Source organism: Alternaria ethzedia (assembly GCF_023757985.1).
Source record: "Alternaria ethzedia strain BMP 0044 chromosome Unknown scaffold_10, whole genome shotgun sequence".
Lineage (NCBI taxonomy): Eukaryota > Fungi > Ascomycota > Dothideomycetes > Pleosporales > Pleosporaceae > Alternaria > Alternaria ethzedia.
This window is the reverse complement of record NW_026056203.1, coordinates 22,317-37,948: the sequence shown is the minus strand read 5'-3', so window position 1 is coordinate 37,948 and position 15,632 is coordinate 22,317. Positions and strand designations below refer to the sequence as shown.

At 51.6% G+C, this 15,632-nt stretch overlaps 7 protein-coding genes across 7 annotated transcripts; 3 read left to right on the top strand and 4 right to left on the bottom strand.

The window, feature by feature from the left end:
• Positions 1 to 1,153: 1,153 nt before the first annotated feature.
• On the bottom strand, positions 1,154 to 2,689 carry J4E87_004934 (uncharacterized protein; the record flags this gene model as incomplete). The annotated part of the gene is made up of 1 exon (XM_049376551.1): positions 1,154 to 2,689. One exon carries the CDS (start codon positions 2,687 to 2,689, stop codon positions 1,154 to 1,156), a length of 1,536 nt encoding a protein of 511 aa, XP_049233407.1.
• A 1,727-nt stretch (positions 2,690 to 4,416) lies between these two features.
• Positions 4,417 to 6,232, bottom strand: J4E87_004933 (uncharacterized protein; the record flags this gene model as incomplete). The annotated part of the gene is made up of 6 exons (XM_049376550.1): positions 4,417 to 4,891; positions 4,953 to 5,277; positions 5,340 to 5,504; positions 5,561 to 5,722; positions 5,781 to 5,879; positions 5,941 to 6,232. The coding sequence occupies 6 exons, from the start codon at positions 6,230 to 6,232 to the stop codon at positions 4,417 to 4,419; spliced, it is 1,518 nt and encodes a 505-aa protein (XP_049233406.1).
• A 564-nt stretch (positions 6,233 to 6,796) lies between these two features.
• On the top strand, positions 6,797 to 7,579 carry J4E87_004932 (uncharacterized protein; the record flags this gene model as incomplete). The annotated part of the gene is made up of 2 exons (XM_049376549.1): positions 6,797 to 7,392; positions 7,444 to 7,579. 2 exons carry the CDS (start codon positions 6,797 to 6,799, stop codon positions 7,577 to 7,579), a joined length of 732 nt encoding a protein of 243 aa, XP_049233405.1.
• A 541-nt stretch (positions 7,580 to 8,120) lies between these two features.
• J4E87_004931 (uncharacterized protein) lies at positions 8,121 to 9,393 on the top strand (the record flags this gene model as incomplete). The annotated part of the gene is made up of 3 exons (XM_049376548.1): positions 8,121 to 8,264; positions 8,323 to 8,715; positions 8,776 to 9,393. 3 exons carry the CDS (start codon positions 8,121 to 8,123, stop codon positions 9,391 to 9,393), a joined length of 1,155 nt encoding a protein of 384 aa, XP_049233404.1.
• A 951-nt stretch (positions 9,394 to 10,344) lies between these two features.
• J4E87_004930 (uncharacterized protein) lies at positions 10,345 to 11,893 on the top strand (the record flags this gene model as incomplete). Its single annotated transcript, XM_049376547.1, has 5 exons — positions 10,345 to 10,351; positions 10,456 to 10,683; positions 10,740 to 11,026; positions 11,079 to 11,562; positions 11,634 to 11,893. 5 exons carry the CDS (start codon positions 10,345 to 10,347, stop codon positions 11,891 to 11,893), a joined length of 1,266 nt encoding a protein of 421 aa, XP_049233403.1.
• A 596-nt stretch (positions 11,894 to 12,489) lies between these two features.
• J4E87_004929 (uncharacterized protein) lies at positions 12,490 to 13,105 on the bottom strand (the record flags this gene model as incomplete). The annotated part of the gene is made up of 3 exons (XM_049376546.1): positions 12,490 to 12,531; positions 12,582 to 12,698; positions 12,752 to 13,105. 3 exons carry the CDS (start codon positions 13,103 to 13,105, stop codon positions 12,490 to 12,492), a joined length of 513 nt encoding a protein of 170 aa, XP_049233402.1.
• Positions 13,106 to 14,309: 1,204 nt separating this feature from the next.
• On the bottom strand, positions 14,310 to 15,572 carry J4E87_004928 (uncharacterized protein; the record flags this gene model as incomplete). The annotated part of the gene is made up of 3 exons (XM_049376545.1): positions 14,310 to 14,468; positions 14,522 to 15,163; positions 15,285 to 15,572. The coding sequence occupies 3 exons, from the start codon at positions 15,570 to 15,572 to the stop codon at positions 14,310 to 14,312; spliced, it is 1,089 nt and encodes a 362-aa protein (XP_049233401.1).
• Between the last annotated feature and the right edge of the window lie 60 nt (positions 15,573 to 15,632).

Sequence of the window (15,632 nt, the reverse complement as noted above, 5' to 3'; positions counted from 1 at the left end):
CAAGGAAGAATTACTTCCCTCAAAGCAACGACGACGAGGCAGCATAAATACCTTCGTGCCTTCCAACCAACGCATGCATCACGCCCACCTTGAAAGAAGCAAACCTACCTGCCCAACTGCAAACGCTCCAATCACCAGCGCTCGACCAGGAACAGGCGGTCACACCGGCCGGATTGTCGCAGCCGCGATCATGGGCCTACAAGCATGCGACCAAGCTTTCCAAGCTTTTATCAAGCTTTCGTTAAGCTCCGCGTACCGCATATGGTGCGTCTGAAACAACGCATACGCAGATCACACGCACGATGATGCGCGATGGGAGTACGGCTGTGGCGTTTGCGCTGATAAGGACCCGGATGGCATGACAGGTACAAAGGCAGCTGCGGCTGCGGCCGAGGTGTCGACGTAGTCGTCCATGCGAATGACATTGGATGAGTGATCTGTGAGTTTGTAAAGTGATCTGATTGCTCCGAGAGTAATGGGAAGCCTGCTTCAAGATGCGAGTCGAGGCCCTATCGGAAGCCCCGCAACATACAGCTCTTTGTCCCCGCGTTGTGGATCGCCCGCGATGCTGGAATGTGACCACGTACTCCTACATGCGCCGTGTGCGCTTTGTTACAGCGTAGGACAAGAGAGAGGTTCCTGGTTTGTGACATGTCTTGACTTTGGCTGGTCATCGTGAAGCTTTGTGCGTACCTTGGCGTGGTGGTGTTTCGGGAGACACGTAATGACGTCATTGGATACGCGTCATCGCTCGCACCTACCTGTTCCGGTGTTAGCAGGCATCTTCTTGTCGCCAGCCACCACGGCAATGCTCCTCCTCGCTGGGGGCTGGTATCTCTTCGATCATATACCTGATGCACGCATTGTTTGTACGGATCGGATCGCGAATCTGGTCATGCCATAATGTGAGTAACGCGACGCTTGATTTTGACGTTATTCTACAAACTTCCTGTGCTTGCAGAAGCACTACTTGGGTATATCCTGTAGCAATTTGAATGAGAGACGAACATCCTGCTCATTGGAGATGATGAGATATGTTCCAATTCATCAAAGTCATCCATACACTCGGCACGCTTTGCCCAAGGGAGTGACATAAGTACTAGAGGAGACAAGAGAAAAGAAAATAGAGTATTGAAAGCCTCAACACCTAACATCACGCGGTCCTGGGCTTGAAGATCAGGTCACATCGATCGTGCCTGCTCCTGTATCCATTCGCCTCAAAAGGCGCCATCGCCTCTGGCGTTGTCTCCGGCGCAAGTTCAACCTTGAACGCCCTGAATGTAGCCGCCAAGATGACTCGCATCTGGTACGTCGCCATGTTGCCTCCTGGACAGCGTCTCGCTCCTACACCAAAAGGAACAAGATGCTTCTTTCGCTCAGCACTGTATTCATCCTCGACGAGCCAGCGTCGCGGGTTGTAGGTATCGAAGTCGGGGAAGAGGTCGGGACGCTGGCGAGACATGCTGAGGGACTGTGTGGTGACGACCGTGCCGGCGGGGAGGTGGTAGCCGAGGACATTGATGCCACCCTCTGGTACGAGGCGGGAACCTGTTAGAGCGACTGGTGGGCGGAAACGCAGACCTTCGTTAACGCATGCACAAAGGAGCTTCAACGAGTCAAGCTCTTCGTAACCCTCGTGGGCGGCAACCTCCTCGTACAGTTCTTCTTGAAGACTTGGGTTCTTTGCTAGCTCGTAGTAGATGAATGCGAGGGCTGATGAGGTCGTCTCAGTAGCAGCGAGTACCTGGCCTGCCATTTCCGCGCCGATTTCCGGGTCCGTCCATGAATCTTCGAGGGGGTACTTTGCGTCTGGGTCAGTGAAGAGCTTGAAGACGTTGGCGGTTGAGTCCTCGGCCATTTCCTTGGCCTGCTTGCACAGCGCTGCGCCTAGGTCAAAGAGCTTGTCACTGGATCGTACGCGGAAGCGCGCATGGGCGAACGGGCTGTACTGGAGCCATGCGAATAGCCATTCTGGGAGACACAGACGCCAAACGACGAGAAAGTTGTACTCGCCGACAACGTGTGGGAATTCGCTGGACTCGAGGTCGACACCTGTACCGCCCATAACGACTTGCGAGTTCTTGAGGGTGCAGATGCGGAGGTGGTAGACAATGTCTTCCGACTTTTGACCCTCTGTCTTTCCGAGATCACGGACCATGGCTTCGATGTTGGTCACGAAGGTATCGTGCCAGAACTTCATGTTCTTTGTCGTAGTAGCAATCATGACGGGGTGACGTCTTTGCCGCGCGATGGGATGTTGAGGGTACGTGACAGTCCAGTCATGGCCGCCGACACGAAGGGCTCGAATAGATTTTGGCGAAGTGTCGAGATCTTTCCTGACGAAGATCTTCTCCACTGACTCGGAGTCGTTGAGAATGACGAGATTCGGTGCGATCCTGACGATGGGTCCGTACTTTGTCATGAGCTTGTCTGCCTCAAAGGACAGTCTGCCATGCCAACGTTGCCAGCGGATCCAGGCTGATGTTGCTGAACTGATCCAAGGTCCGGGTATGGCCCGCAGAGGGTCGATGTGGGCCCGGTAGATCATTTTGGTGATCTGGGTAACAGCCATGAGGACCACAATGGCCCCGACGAGCTTCCAGCGAAGCACGTAGGCATTTGACATTGCGCCTTGAACAAGGCTGGGCTTGTCAGTGACCAGCAGGTCGTGAATAGTTTCGTTCAACATGATGAAGAAGGCAAAGAATGGTCTTCAGACAATGAAGTACAGATGGATAAGCACGGGACGGCATTATATACTTTTCTCTGAGAATCGAACCTGTATCGCCGTTACTCACATTACCTTTTGCCTCGACTGGGAGCCATGTGCGATCGAAGTCAATCCTACCAGCCCGGTACCCGAAGGACCCTGATCCCCGCAGACCCTGGAGCCTCAAGGTTCGGACCTATCTCAAACCTTATACAAAAAAGGGTTTCGGTAGTTGATGTCACAAAGACGCGGAGAGTAACTGTGCACTAGAAGTCTACTGGCTGATGGAAGTATACTACCAGGTGACCGAAATCTTGAGGCAGCCCTGGTAACTTCTGCGTTTTGCGAACTGCGTACGATGACCTGATGGTTCCTCCGCAGCTCGCACAGCCCTATGGTGATGGACAGCAGTTGAGAAAAAGGAATGTTCGCAGCCGAGGCAAGTGGCAATGTCAATCATGTGGAGAGCACACAGAAGGCCCGACGTGTCGCGATGAAGTACCGAAGCACTGTTGTATGTTCGCCTTGGGTACCTAGTTAGGTGTTGATCGATCTCCCAAAGGCTTTTGCTATTGAACAAGCGCCCGTGTTCTGAAGCGTAGCCAACAACGTGAGAGTTAAAGCACCAATAAGGCTACTGGAAAGCTGGGCAGCAGAGCGCCGTTATACCCCAAGAGCGTAGGGTATGCCGTTGATGACCTCAGGTTGATTAATGCCCGATAACGCGGTGGAGAACGAGTTGCGAAGTCAGCGTAGTTAGAATTACTCATGTTCGCAAAGGGCGCATGTCGTGGTGATCGCTGACTCCGACGCGTAGACATCGTACTGACCTCGCCGAACCTCGAGGGTGTGTAGGACCTGGCGAAGTTGGAGGCGCCCATCCACGAGCACTCATTTCACATGAAAGATAGCATTTGTGCCCAATGTGGGCCCATAATTATTCGACCGAAGTGGCGCACAATACGAAGCTCATGCTGCTGCTTCAAGAAGCGAGTGCTTCAGCGTTGACGGTATCGAAGGGCGTCGTTAATGACATCGTGGGGTTATTAAAGTTGTGGTCATGTAAACTATACGGTGCAGGGTTGGTCAATTTCCCAAGAGAGTTCTATTTCTGTTAGAGAAGTCTAAAATTGTGCACATGGGGACTGTTGGTGAAAGCCAATATTGAAGCGACGAACGCACAATCAGGTTTGTTTGCCTTGGGCAACAATTTTGCGTTGCGCTACCACATGACGTCTAGGAGCAAATAGGGACGTTGGAGTAAGACGGTTTCATCAGTACTGTTGTACGTCGTGCAGGCGAACGTTCTGTGCTGTAGGGATCACGCTGCCCGTTCGGCGCGTCCACGGGCGCTTACCAGGGCGTATATCCGCGATGCGCATGAACAGGAGATCGGCAGGAGGCTTCGATGAATTGGAGACAACTGTGTGTGGAATCTGGTGATGAGCTTTGACATGGCGCTCACGGTCGTTGTTGAGCTGACTAGGAAGGTCGGAAGGCTGGGCACGCGTGCGAGAGCGAGAGAACAGGGCACGCTTTACCGTTTCGGGCGTTCCGACACGCGTTCCGCAAGCCTATGATAAGCATAGACCATTTGACGTCACTGACCCCGGTCCTCGAATCTCTCCTTCCCATCTTCGCTACCAGACCTCGCTTCATTTTCCCATCGAACGCATCTTCCCGTCTGCCTTTCGGTCCGTCCCAGATTATTCATCCCGTTTCTTGAGTTGGTCCGAGTCGTTGTCAGCAAGGTGGACCTCATGTCCGCGCAACACCCCATCAGATCGCGGCTTCGGCAAATAGTTCGCAACCACTGGCATCAATGCAGCGATCAACACGCCAAGCCATAGAACGGCAGTCGATACGGCAAATCCCTTCAGGTTGCGTGGTCCCTCAGCGCTGGGCCATAAAAAGCTTCCATATATGAAACTCGTGTGACCAAAAGAGTTGACCAGCGCAATGGCTATCGATCGCTTGCGTGCTGGTTGGGACATGACTTCGCTTGTCCAGTTGAGGATCAGAGGTACCGTTGTATACATCGCACCAGTCTGCAGGCATAGCATGGCATACTTGACTGCGCTATTGCTGACAAGAAGAGCTACTAAAGTAGCAACTCCGGCGAAAGCGAGAAGACCAGCGTTGTGCCATCTTCGGTCTTCGGTCTTGTCAGAAGTCCAGGACCTAACAATCGGTGTACGATTAGTGGATGTCTCTTGCCGTGCCTTTACAAGGGTTTACTTACCAGAACAGCTGAAACACGGCACCACAACTCCAGATGGGTACCGTCATCCATTGGGCACTGGTGCTCGTATATCCCATTCCTCGAAGCATGGTCGGAATGAAATATGAAACGGTCAAGGCCAGGCAGTTCGAGGTGTAGATGACCATAAAGAGATATGTCCGTCCATCTCTGATCACTGCAAGGAATGCTTGGAATGGGGTGAGAGCTGCCTCATCGATGTGCCAGGACTGATCTCGATCGCGAAGGATACGGACGTGAGCAAGAAGGCGTTGCTCCGGAGAAAGCATCTTGGATTCAATTGGCCAATTGGGAAGGATGAAATACACTGGCAAGTGGGACGGGACATATTAACAGTGTTCGCACCTTCGGCATATGTAGATTACTTACGCCCAAAGCCACAAGCAATGGTAATGATGCTCTCGATTATGAGCAGCCATCGCCAGCCCGGAATACCACGAGCACCGTCCAGGCTGGAAATTATGGCACCTGCCATGATACCACCCAGCGCTGGAGATACGCAGCCGGAGGTGTAGAAGATGCAAAAGCGCTTGCCTGGAGGATTACGTTAGCCACATGTCAGATTCCGAAGAGGCTGGCTAGGTACTCACCAACTTCTTTCTTCGTGTACCAGCAGGTCAGGATGAATAACGCGCCTGGATACAGTCCGGCCTCGATTGCGCCCAGAAAGAAACGTCCAATGAGGAGTCCTGTTGCGCTCTTTGTCTGCGACATTCCGAGGACTACGCATCCCCAGACCCACACAATCGTGGCTAAACCGACATTTATGAGTATTGACTCAGCATCGTTCGGCTGACTGGGTACGCTTACACAAATAGATCGACGGTTTTACCTTCATGAGGATCATGTTCGAAGGAACCTCGAAGATAACGTAGGCCACAAAGAAGAGAGATACGAGCATTGCGTATTCTACACACCGTCAGCTACCTCACCTCGGACACTATTGTGTGGTCTGTATTGGCAAACGTACGATTATCCGACAGGCCAAGTTCCTCACTCATGCCCGCCGCGTTGGCGTTGGCAATGTTGCTCCTGTCGAGATGGGCAAGTATGTACATCCACCAAAGGATTGGTAGCAAGATGAAGTCAATCTTTCGGACCAAGCGTTTTTCTTCCACAGTATCTGGCACATAGCCTTGCAGTGCTGCTATGATTGCCGCATCTTCGGCCTCTCCATATTGTATTTTCGGGGTTTTCTCATCGCTTGGATCAGAGGCAACTCGTTGTGCCAGATCCGGTGCTTCACCATCTTTGGAAGTCATGATCTTCGATCGTTGAGGCTTGCAGGGGGGACAGGGCGCCCGAGGAACAACACGAGAATAGTGAAGCCAGGCAACTGACAGAAACAGCAGATTCACAGCATATACATTAGTGCTACGTCGAACGGCTGCAACCTTCCCGCCATCTATCTGTATGGCACCCGTTGACAGCTCGATGTTATCGCAATCCTACTCACGACGTAATCAGACCGCCACTGTTGCGAAACCATGACCCCGCTTCCTATCTATCTCTATCAGCTTAGTAAAACCCAACAGGATTGTGAGTGGGCGTGTCCCAAAGCAATGCTGGCATCATGATCATGCGGAGTTCGCCAAGACAAGGCCCCTACCTGGCCAAGATGCAAGTGGAGCAGCGCTTATCATACCCGACAATTCGCTCGACTCTGTCCCCGAAATTACCATGACATACTGTACTTCTTCATAGCCATCCGAAGAATGCGAACTTGACCAACAAGCACGGTCTGCTGTCACCCTCTACCACCACCTACTCCAAGGCCTCATAAACCGCGACGGAAAGCCGATTCCTCGAGACACAATACTTCCGTCATGTCTAAATCCAGCAAACATGTAGTGTTCGATATTGTCGGCACCTGCGTCTCCTATGATGCCATATTCGATGCTCTGGAGCACTGCTTAGGCGACAAGATGCGTGCTGAAGGCATCAAGCCACGACTATTTGGCTACCTCTGGATTGAAGTCACCGAAAGAGAGTACACTTATCTCAGCATGAATGGTCGCTACATGGCTTTCCGCGACGTCTTCAGCAGCCTCTTTTACCGAATGCTATACATGTCCGGCATCGAGGAACCCCAAACTTTCGCTAGCGACAAGGATTTGCAATACATCCTAGAGCAGTACAAGAAGCTTGAAGCGCGGCCTGGTGTCGCGGAGTGTTTCCAATTGCTCCGGGATGCTGGCTTCACGGTGTGGGCGTTGACGGCTGGGGATGTTGAGCGTGTTGGAGGCTACTTCACGCACAATGGTATCCATATGCCCAAGGAGAACTTCATCTCATGCGACACGGCCAAGATTGGTAAACCGGATCCAAAAGTGTACCAAATGATGATGGAGAAGCTGGGCAGTGATGAGAAATGGTTTGCAGCTGCGCATAACTGGGATGTTGCGGCTGCTAAGATTCACGGGTGAGTTGGCACTACCCGTCTACCTGCGCAGCTCCATTAACCATTCAACAGATTCAAGGCTGCGTATTGCACGATATGGGAGAAGATTCGTTGCGACAATCTCTTCGGCGAGATGGATGTGACTGCGGACTCCTTTCCCGAGATGGCTCGTGGTATCATAGCTGCATCTGATGCCGACTCAAATTAAGCCGTTTGCGTTTCGAAACATAGCGATGTCAGAACATCTCGCGCGATCTGGTCAGCTGCAGAAACTCAGAGTGCTGAACAGTCATGCCAAGTCAACGTCGTGCAGAAGGATTGCTCAGAACGCCGCTAAACATCTTCGTGTACTTGATGGGATGATATATGCATGACCTCCTCAGTCAAGCGAGTAATCACCCTTGCCGATCTACGTTTCGGCAAATGTTCTCCGTCCTCGTTATCGAGTGCATCCCCCACTCTATCATCGATAAGAATGAATCATGGAGCAGAACTCGCTAAGCACCCTGGAGAACTCCAGCCGTTGAGATGTTCAGGAAGTGGGGGAACCACCAGCGCGCTTTGCGCCGCGGCCATCTCCGTGCCTCATCATGTGCATACCCGTGTACCGTTGTCGGAAACGCTCTGTTATCTTCTTGTAACCATGTCAGACCGTCGTTTGGGCAAAATATTTGTGGCCTTGGTTTTGATAGGCAGTCTTCTGCGATCCGGTACAAGTACGTTTATGCAGCACACATCGATATCGCAACATGAAGAGCGACCGCACACCGGTAGCAGATCCCGTACACTCATTCTGGACTTCTGTATCCAATCCTCTTGATGACCTACTGAGTACGGATGACCTTTCCACTGAGGCAGACATTGTAATCATCGGTGCGGGATTTGCCGGGGTTGTACGTCTACATCACGAGTTGATTTCCGAACGCATATGTGCTGATTGCAATCTACTAGGCGACAGCTTATAATATTCTCACATCATCCTCGTCGTCCCCGAAGCAATCTGTCCTCATTCTAGATGCTCGCAAGATTTGTTTTGGTGCCACTGGTCGCAATGGCGGGCACGTAAAGCCAGACCTTTACTTCAACGTCTCGAAATATGTATCCATGGATGGTGCGAGCGCTGCAGCGGAAGTTACAAATTTTGAAGCGGCGAATGTGTACGCAGTCAAAGAGCTTGTTGAGGCTGAGAAGTTGGACTGTGACTTACATCTTACGAGAGCGATCGATGTGTATCTGGGTGCCGATCATGCCAGGCAGACGGAGGCGGCGTGGGAGATGCTAAGGAGGGATAATATTGTCGAACTAAGAGACGTAGCTTGTGTCTCTAAAGAAGATGCAGAGAGGGTGAGCACGCTTGTCTTTCATAAAGACGTATGAATCGTAAGGCTAATTGTTCTTCCGAAGGTATCGGGAGTCAAGGGCGCTCAGCTGGCTGTCAGCTTTACTGCAGCGCACTTGTGGCCACGAAAGATGGTGCATCAATTGCTAGCGAAGCTACTCGAGCAAGACCATAAGCTCAATGTTCAAGCAAATACACCAGTGACGTCTGTATCCGACACGACGGACGAGGCAGGAAGATGGATAATAGAAACATCGCGCGGCACTATCAAAGCCACAAAGGTCATCCACGCCACCAACGGCTACGCGAGCCAAGTTCTGCCCGAATACACGCGAAGCATAACTCCGATCCGCGGCGTCTGCAGCCATATCGACAGCGCATTGAAGCAACACGCACCACATCTCAACAACACTTACGCCCTTCGTTTCGACGGCCGAAATTACGACTATCTCATTCCCCGAGCAGACGGAAGCATCATCGTTGGAGGCGCAAGGCAGCGGTTCTGGCACAAGCCTGAGCGCTGGTTCGACACCGTGCGCAATGACGAGCTTGTTGATGAAGCAACGACCTACTTCGACGGGTACATGCAGCGCCACTTCCGCGGATGGGAGGATACGCAAGCGCAGACAAAGAAGGTGTGGACTGGAAGCAAGTATCGTAGTCTCCTGCCCATGCGCAACTAACGCATTGAACAGTCATGGGCTATAGTGCAGACTTCATGCCGCACATTAGTCCAGTTCCAAATAAACCAGGACAATTCATCATCGCGGGGTTCAATGGTCACGGAATGCCGCAGATACTGTTGTCGAGTAAGGGTCTGGCTGCTATGGTGCGAGATGGAGTACCTTTCGAGAAGACCGGGCTACCGCGGTTATTCAAGACGGCAAAAGGAAGGGTTGAGATGCGCGATAGCCCACTCGAAGATTCGTTCCGTCCGCTGTGGGAAGAGCATGCCAGGTCGAAGCTATGACGATTGCGTCTCCATGATCGAGACAGTCAACCCAACTTGGCTCAGGGTCTTGCGGCATCTTCTTGTGAGGAATATTAAGTCAGACTCGGAACGATTAAAGTCGAGATGCGTTGTTGCTACGTACGTTTATGGTACGGTGGTGAGCGATGACACTTGGGGATCGGGGCCAGGGCGACAAAGGGGATGACAACAGACGCTAACCCGATTGGGATACCTCGGCATTAGCCACTGCAGAGTGGGGTCGTGCTCAACAGCCACAACTCCTCATCCCCCTTTCCCTCCTAGACGCCTTTAATGATCTCTCTTATCAACATACACGCCGACTGGGTGATGACCTCGCTAATGATGAAGATGCCAACACATCCCTGCCAACATCTGGACCCGAGGGATGCAACGCCCATGTGCCTACTGGACAGCGCTGATTCGCATGGTACAACATGCTGCAGTCAGCATTCACTGTTGCATGTTGCAGACAGCCATGGTCGATAGCGTAATAGCGCGCTATGCTCGTTCTGAACAAACGTTTTGAGTATACAAATACGCGTAGGTCGCCGGCTCATTGTACATAATTGAGTGCGCAACCCTCGCTTTTAGCCTTCCATCCATCCTGTCTTCGGTATCTGCAACATGGCTTCCTTCGAACCGGAGTTTGATCAAGCCTACAATGGTGCGTACTGAACCTTCATATCCATCGTCGATGTGCGTAACTTGCTAACGCGCATCTCAGACCTTGCGTCATCGCTCGATGGCTCCACGGTGCTTAAACAGCATCCAGAGTACAGAGATGCTCTTAAAGTCTTTGCTGTTCCCGAACGCGTCATTCAATTTCGTGTGATCTGGGAGGATGACAGGAACTGCGTGCAAGTCAACCGCGGCTATCGTGTACAATTCAACTCAGCACTGGGGCCGTACAAAGGCGGACTGAGGTTTCATCCGTCCGTCAACCTCTCGGTGCTGAAGTTTCTCTCGCTCGAGCAAACCCTAAAAAATGCTTTGACAGGCTGTAAGTCTTACATCTCCAGTCAGTCAATGTCCAGATCTTTCTGACCATCGCAATAGTGAATCTTGGTGGTGCAAAGGGAGGGTCAGACTTTGACCCCAAAGGCAAATCTGATCACGAGATTCGTCGCTTTTGCGTGTCTTTCATGCGCGAACTGAGCAAGTACATTGGAGCTGATACGGACGTGCCTGCTGGTGATGTTGGCTGTACACGGCGCGAAGTGGGATGGATGTTTGGCGCATTCAAGGCGGCGACTACGAGGTGGGAAGGTTGCATCACAAACAAAGGAGATGCGTTTGGTGGAAGTCTGATGAAGCTTGAGGCAACTGGCTTTGGGCTGGTTCATGTACGTCAAGCACCGAAAAGGCCTGATTTACTCGCTAACAGTACAATCACAGTACGTCTCTTTGATGATCGAATACGCTTCCGATGGCGCTGAGTCTACGCGTGGCAAGAAGGTCGCGATTTCAGGCTCTGGAAATGTCGCACAGTATGCCGCTATCAAAGCCATTGATGCGGGTGCTGTCGTCCTTACTCTGTCCGACAGTAAGGGGACGCTCAAAGCTATCTCTGTGGAAGGCTTCACAAAAGACGACATCGCCCTCATCGCCTCTATCAAGAAGAAACGCCTTCCACTTTCCGACATCATGGCAATGGAGCAGGGTCAAAGGTTCGAGCATCTCGAAGGCGAAAGACCCTGGAAGCATGTGAAGGAAGTCGATATTGCGTTACCCTCCGCCACGCAGAACGAAATGTCCAAAGACGAAGCAGAAGCACTGATATCTGCTGGCTGTCGCTTCATCGCCGAAGGCAGCAACATGGGCTGCGCACAAGACGCTATCCAACTCTTCGAATCGCGCAGGGCAGATAATCCGAACGGACGTGTGTGGTTTGCTCCAGGTACTTTGGCAACACCACTCTAAGTCTCATCAACTCGCTGATCCAATCCATAGGTAAGGGTGCCAACATTGGCGGCTCGGCAGTGTCAGGGCTCGAAATGGTGCAAAACAGCCAGCGCATCGCTTGGCCGGCCGCACAGGTCGAGGCTGAACTGTATCGCATTGTCGAATCATGCTTTCACAGCGGTATTGAAGCCGCCAAAAACTACACGGATATGCGCGCGGAAGACTTACCCAGCCTTTTTGTGGGAAGCAATATTGCCGGGTTTGTCAAGCTGGCGGATGCGATGCATGCCCAAGGAGATTGGTGGTGAGTCAAAGTACAAGGCATTCAAACATGGGTGACTACAACAGTATTACGATATCATATCATTCATTACTAGAACTATGGGCGAAAGGCGCTTGCAATGATTGACAAATCGCGATACTAAGAAACCCAAATCATCACCAGCTCGTAACGCAACGCTCCCTGTCGAACCCACCACGCAACTGCCGATCAGGCTTGACAACTTTTCCTTGCAGAATGGTGTACCGAACGATGTTCTCGCAATCTTCAGGCCGAACTCTCGCCAACCATATACACTGCTTTGCTTCTCTCAGTGGAAGTGATGCAGCGCCATCCGTACTCTCCTTTGCTCCATGAAATGGCAACGGTGTCCGACGATACACAATGACATTTGCGGCAAACTTGTGCCCACCAAAATGACTGACGAAGTGAACACCCACACCCCCGGGTCTCTCGTCAAGCGAGTCGCGATACAAATCTCGTTGCCGGAGATGGCGTTCGAATTCTTTCTTCAGGAGTGGTGCAGATTGACCGCACCGGGCATCGCGGGTCCGGTGACTGCACAGTAAGATGAGGTAGTCGTGTGGGCATGAGCGTATCTTCAGTCCGGATTCTGGCGGCACGCTAAGCGAGTTGAGCGGAAGCAATGACGAGGTATTGCATGGGCTGCGGTTGACGAGGTGTGATATGAGATCTGGTGTCCGGGATGGTGTGACGCAATCAACGATGACGAAAGCTGGGAGAAGGAGGACAGAAGAGATTGGTTCGTCGTCGGGATTCTTGTTGACGCTGTAGTCCGGTACGGGGATGTTGGATGCGGAAAGCATGAACTTCTAGAGGCTCTTGTTAGGCATCATCGCTTTTGATGTGGAGGGGTTTATTTTACCTTCTCGACCATATGTCCATGTGTCTTGGCTATGGCTTCTCCGATGCTGCCTTCCTCACTCATGAAATTGCTGATCCAATTGGCTTTGCCAGTCGCAACGAGGAGATGTCTCTCCCAAGGCATGACAGTACCGTACAAATTCTCGGTCTCATTGATCTTGAACTTCTCCGGGTATGTGATGTCACATGATGAACAGTCCTGAATGCACTCCGGCCCGTCTTTTGCCGGGGTGGTCGGCTCGAACAGTGGTGGTGGGCCACTGGCCACTTTCGGCAAAAGACTTGTCAAAAGACTCTCAATCGGTGCGACCTTTTGCGTGACTGGGGTGATGAGGAGGGGAAGTAAAGACGGCATCGTGGATGATACTTAAGACTCTTTGAAGATACTCAAGCCGTAGGAAGAGATTGATAAGATGCTGTTTCGCTTTCTTATACGTCGTCCAGGAGTGTCATTGAGGGTGACAATCTCATAGCACGGATGCTCTGGTCAATGACATCATAAAAATGCTATTGAGTGAACATTGGCACACACATTAGCATGCAAAGTTCGTTCATCAAGATCGCCGTTACGAAAACCTCGATCCTACTGAAGATGAGCGATGTCCAGGATGTTGCACGTCAAGAATCCCCTCGACGTGACATCATACCAACTACTCAGCGCACTGATATGATGCTTTACCTTCACGGAGATCGCAGGCATCGGCTGCGATCGATGCTAGAGCTGACACTACAAGCTGTGGTGATACGAACCTCCATGCCGCGGTGTACGCATACAAATGCACAAGACCAATAACGGACCGCCTAAACGCACGCTCGGCTGACGGAATTGCAGCCGAAACCGTCGAAGTCTCCATTACGAGATACTCGGCCGTTCATGATGAGCCAAGCTATGCAGGTCGTGATACATGGGTACGTGTAGGGGTCACACCAAGCGATCAGCATGGGTCTGATACATTGAGTGAAAGTTGGAAGCTTACATGTCCTGCAGTCGATCGAACCAGAATCCTCGATGAGCTGCAGGCTAATTGCGAAGTTCGTCATGCGGGGAAACAGATTGTCTTACAGATAGGCGTCAGGGGCGTCAAAAAGACATGGCAGGACATACAGGTTTAGCATGCAATCACCGGTTTCTGTCCGTACCCGGGCGTTCATCCCCACATTCTTCGACCCAAGTTTGAGGCCAGTAGCGTCATAAACTAAAAGTGGTTCTCGTTTTGGAGTATACACAATGGAAACAGTCGGGGTTTACTCGCTGCCCAAGCTGATGTAGCTTTCAAGGTCCAATTTCACCCCACAACTAGTTCTAGATGTATCCCGACATACGTGTTTATTGATGATACGGATTTAATGGCAGAGGGCTTGATAGTGCATGATGTGGTGTGATAAGACAACTTCTTTGACGTAAACACATGTTTATTGGTATGCTACCTTTGCCGTTTACATGCAAAGAAAAGCCAAGGAAAACATGACTTCCTGGTGGGCCGAAGCAATCTTAGCGAGTGAGAGTAAACAAAGAAAGACAAGGAAACGACCCGCTCAGCCACTGAACACTTCTCCGCCTAATGCGCCTTATGATCCGTTGGAATGACACCCGCTCTTGCGTACACTTCATCGTACTTACCCCTGACGAAGTCCTCAATCCTGATGGGCCCAAATTCTGGACCTACGGCGGGGTCGTAGCACGACTTCTTAGCCTCAATCATGTAGTCAGGGTTGCCCTACGAATCGTTAGCGGCTGCCTCACTTCCTGAATCTTGGTAGTTGAACTTACGTGGTACAAGTGCGCAATAGAGTGGCGGTCAGTACCAGAGAAGTTGAGTACCCGATGTACGTTCGAAAGGTACTTGCGGTTGGTCCAGCGTTCGAGCAGATTGCCAAGGTTGACAACAAAGGCGCCTTCCGTAGGCGGCACGTCGATCCAGGACTCAGACGGCGCGTCCCAGACTTCGAGACCGGGGTTGCCGTCTTGCAGGAGGAGAGTGACAAAGCCGAAGTCTTTGTGCTCGCCGTGGCCCTTCTGGCCGATGTCGTCCATCCGGGGTGGCTTCGGGTAATGGTTCATCTTGAAGTAGGTGATGGGCCCTTCAGTGAAGTGCTTGATGAACTCATTGGTCTCTTCGACATTGCCGTCTACCGACATGGAGACAGCTCGCAGCACTTCAACACTGAGGAAGTTGAGTTGCTCAAGGTAGTCCATGCAGACATCCTGGAAACCTTGTCCCAGGCTTTCGGGCCAGTAGTTCGGCCCGTGGGCGAACTTCCCAGCCACAACTTGCGGGTGGTCCCAAGATAGCTCAGGACCAACGTAGTAGCCCTCCTTGAGATCTGGCGCCGTATCTTCTTCCTTGTACTTTTGCGAAAGAAGAGTCTGGTAGCCCCGGTTGTGATCGTTCTGGCGCTGATCTAGCTTTGCCTATCAAGCTGTTAGCACGAATAATAAGATGTCTTAGAACTGCGTTAGCAAAGCATAGCAAGAAGGCTACATACTAGTAATAAGTTAGCAAGATATCTTAAGAGCTACTTGTGGCGGCTACTTTACCCTTCTCCTCTCGTGGAAGTGCGAAGAAGTCGGCAGAAGCCTTCAAAATGGCCTTCTGAGTCTCGAGAGATACCGGGTGGTTGATGATCTGGAAGAACCCATGCTCAACACAGGCCTCATGAAGCTCGCTGAGGCAGAACTTCACACGCTTCTCGTCTCCCGACAAGAAGTCACTGAAGTCGATGGTCTTGATGAGGCCAGGATCAGGCTTGTTTGCCCATGTTTTGATGACGCCCTGAGCTGTTGGCTCAGCCGATGAGGTCAGAACTTGAGTGTTGGCCATGTTGATTGGAGATGTGAATGGAGTGTAGAAGTGGAGATTGAATGAAGTACGTCAAAGCTT